General features: G+C 42.0%; 1 protein-coding gene across 1 annotated transcript; it reads left to right on the top strand.

Moving 5' to 3' along the window:
* The first annotated feature begins 2,127 nt into the window (after window positions 1–2,127).
* LOC107742662 (luc7-like protein 3) lies at window positions 2,128–3,384 on the top strand. The gene is made up of 2 exons (XM_016555713.1): window positions 2,128–2,577; window positions 3,301–3,384. Exons 1-2 carry the CDS (start codon window positions 2,258–2,260, stop codon window positions 3,302–3,304), a joined length of 324 nt encoding a protein of 107 aa, XP_016411199.1. The 5' UTR covers window positions 2,128–2,257; the 3' UTR covers window positions 3,305–3,384.
* The last annotated feature ends 276 nt before the right edge of the window (window positions 3,385–3,660 follow it).

The raw sequence follows: 3,660 nt of genomic DNA, 5'->3' as shown, positions 1-3,660 counted from the left end.
CCTTGGATTGTTTTGATTATTTCCTATGAGTTTGTGGATATGCTCGGCACTGGCAGCTTTTAGAGCCCGTCTATAGCTGGACATAATGTTTTTCCACGCAATTCTAAAAACTTCCAAGTTAGTTTTTCTCCATTTGCGCTCAAGACTACGAGTTTTTTTCTTTAGAGAATGGGTATTTACTGTTGTACCATGGCGCAGTACGTTTTTCTCTAACCTTTTTCAATTTGATGGGGGCAACAGCTTCTAATGTATTAGAGAAGATAGTGCCCATGTTGCTAGTCATTTCGTCTAGTTCATGTGTACTTATTGGTACACAGAGCAGTTGAGATAAATCAGGCAGGTTATTTGTGAATCTGTCTTTGGTGGCTGGAACAATAGTTCTGCCCAGACGATAACGCGGAGCGATATAGTTAATATCAGTAATACGCAGCATGCACGATACAAGGAAATGGTCAGTAACATCATCACTTTGAGGTACGATATCTATATCAGTAAGATCAATTCCATGCGATATAATTAAATCTAGCGTATGATTAAAACGATGAGTGGGCCCGGTGACGTTTTGCTTGACTCCAAAAGAGTTTATTAGGTCAGTAAACGCAAGTCCTAATGCATCATTTGTATTATCAACGTGAATGTTAAAATCTCCGACAATTAGCGCTTTATCAACAGTAACCAATAGGTCTGAGAGGAAATCTGCAAATTCTTTTAGGAAATCTGTATATGGCCCTGGTGGTCTATACACAGTAGCCAGAGCAAGAGATACGATAGATTTCTTTTGCATATCTGACAGTGTAACATTAAGCATTAGTATTTCGAATGAGTTAAACCTGTATCCTGTCTTCTGAGTAACATTGAGAATATCACTATATATTGTTGCAACACCGCCGCCACGACCAGTCTGACGGGGCTCATGCTTATAACAGTAGCTTGGTGGAGTAGACTCATTTAGACCAATATAATCATTAGGTTTTAGCCAGGTTTCAGTCAAGCAGAGTACATCAAAACGATTATCTGTGATTATTTCATTTACAATAACTGCTTTGGGTGCGAGTGATCTAATGTTTAGGAGCCCAAACTTTAAAAATTGTTTTTGTTCATTTATTTGACATTTTTGTGGTTTAATCACGATCAGATTTTTTCTAGATCCTGCATTACATTTATATTTTGACCTCACTATTCGGGGAACAGACACAGTCTTTATAGATTGGACAGCACAAGTACTTCTATCATTTAAGCGGGTAGAACACAAGTCATCAGGGCAGTTATTTGAGATTTGACTTACTAGTCATATGGAGCGTAGCTTCCTGGAGATGTTGTCCGACATGAGTTCCGCTCCGACTCTGCTGGGGTGCAGGCCATCAGCGCGAAAAAGCCTAGGACGCTCCCAGAAAAGATTCCAATTATTAACAAAGAGCAGTTTCTGTTCTTTACACCATGACAATAACCATTCATTTAAAGCAAAAAGTCTACTGAACCTTTCGTGTCCTCGTCGATACGTGGGAAACGGTCCTGACACGATGACCGTCGTCACGGGCGATGTGCTGTATACCATCTTGATCAGGCTCCTGAAGTCCCTCTTCAGTGTCTCCGCCTGCCGCAGCTTGGTGTCGTTAACCCCCGCGTGAAGCACGACCGCTCCGGTGCTCTCGTCGCCCTTCAGGATCGCGGGTATCTGCGCAGAAACATCGAGAACACGAGCACCAGGGAAACAGTGAGTGCGCACTTTACCTTCAGCTAACATAGCACGGACGTGCCGGATGATGGAGTCTCCGTGTGATTACCGACAAATACCGACGAATGGGACAAGACCTGATAGAGCTGCACTAGAAAAGGCAACGAGTGTTATCACTATGTCGGAGACACGCTAGCTTTCCCAAGGCAGACGAACTTTCAAAGGCTTTGAGTGAGTATACTACAGAAACCAGTGAAAACTGATGTCATATGCTGTTATTTCAAACAGATATTACAGCACTTTTCTGATTCTTGATTTGTGTGCAGAGCTTTTGTGATGGAGCAGGGCCTGCAAGACAGGGTGACGGCGGCCTTTGTAAAAAAAAAATGGGAAAACCTCAAACAAAAATATAAAATAAGATCATGTTGTTATTTCTAATACAGAATTCAGTTGACATTGTGCTGTTAAAATGACTGCTTTTGTTTTGTTTGTGCATTTTTGTAGGATCTCAAATGTCCAGCAACCGGTGTGAGCACTGAGGATGGAGAGCCCACAGCAGCATCTTGGAAGTGGTACAGGGCCATGGATGAGGCAATTGGGTGCAGACCCTCCATCGCTCCACCTGCCCTTATTGCCTCATCTGGCCCGGATGTTGCTGTGGCCTCTACATCCTCAGTGAGCCCAGCCCCAGACACAGCAAGGGCATCAAGGAAAAGAACCCAGAAATCAGTTGAGAATCTGATCAAGGAGATGGAGGAGAGGGAAATGACAAGAGAGCAGGAAGCAGTCGAAAGGGAGGAGAAAAGATGGAGAGAAATGGAGGAGAAGGAGGAGAGACGAGAACGAGACAGACAAGAGCGGGAGGAGAGACGACATGCTGAGGACAGAGAAAGAGAAGAAAGGTGGCGCCAGGAAGCAAGTCAAAGGGAGGAAAGATTACTTCGCCTCCTTGAATCTATTGCAAATAAATAATATGTATAATTTAAACATGGATTTTTTTTTGGAACAAACATATGTTTGAAATGAGAATTTAATTTCACACACACACACACACACAAGGGGAGGAAATGAACTCTTCTGGACAATGGCCCTTCATAACCTATGTTGAGACTGTTTGCACAAACCACCTTCACTTGCATTAACTACACATAGTAACAGTGATTAAAGGTCACCCAAACATACACTATAAACTCATTATTTACTTCACTTCATGGTGTTCCATCCCTCTAGTTTTATTTCTGAACATAAAAGCTGATTTTGGTCAAGTATATTCTGTTGGTTTCTGGTCATACAATATTGGCCAATAAAGCCTGACATTTAGAAGCCTCAAAAGCATCAACAAATAGTGTAATGAACAAAAACAGAGGGATCAAAACGACATGAAAGTGAGTAAATAATGACTGAATTTATATGTTTGAGTGAACTAATCTCTCAAATAAAAATATTTTATGAAGTGTATATAAATGTATATAAGCCTGTAGTAGTACCCTAAAGAAATAAACTAAGATGACAGAGACACTTTCAAAAAAGGATTTACTTAGGAATACAAATCACATTTATTTTTATTTATGTATTTAGTAGACATTTTTATCCAAAGTGACTTAACCTGTTTTAATCTTTCACAGGTAGTCATGCTCATGGAGAGCAGGCACACAAATGTTTGGAGCGGACACAGCAGCAGCCAGATTGTCCCGCACATGTTCTTCCCCTCTTGGTTCAAGGTTGTGGGGTTCAGGGGGGCCGTTGTCATGGTCTTCCTCCACTGGCTCAACGATGTCCCCATTGACAAGAGCGAGATTGTGAAGCACAGCACAGCATGCAACAACCTCAGGCACGAAGACAGGGCTCACCTCCAAGGCCTTGAAGAAAAGGAATGAAACAGTTTTCTGTTGTAGTAGCATTGGGAGTTATTTGCTGGAGGTTTCATTCGGATATGACAGCCGTCTATTGCACCGACTGCTCGACTGAAAGCTGGTGACCCAGCT

Source organism: Sinocyclocheilus rhinocerous, unplaced genomic scaffold (genome assembly GCF_001515625.1).
Source record: "Sinocyclocheilus rhinocerous isolate Xijiao unplaced genomic scaffold, SAMN03320098_v1.1 scaffold7096, whole genome shotgun sequence".
Lineage (NCBI taxonomy): Eukaryota > Metazoa > Chordata > Actinopteri > Cypriniformes > Cyprinidae > Sinocyclocheilus > Sinocyclocheilus rhinocerous.
This window is presented reverse-complemented; position numbering and strand designations above follow the sequence as displayed.

Coding starts and splice junctions, on each gene's coding strand:
- LOC107742662 (XM_016555713.1), top strand. CDS start 2,258: ATGGATGAGGCAATTGGGTGCAGACCCTCCATCGCTCCACCTGCCCTT.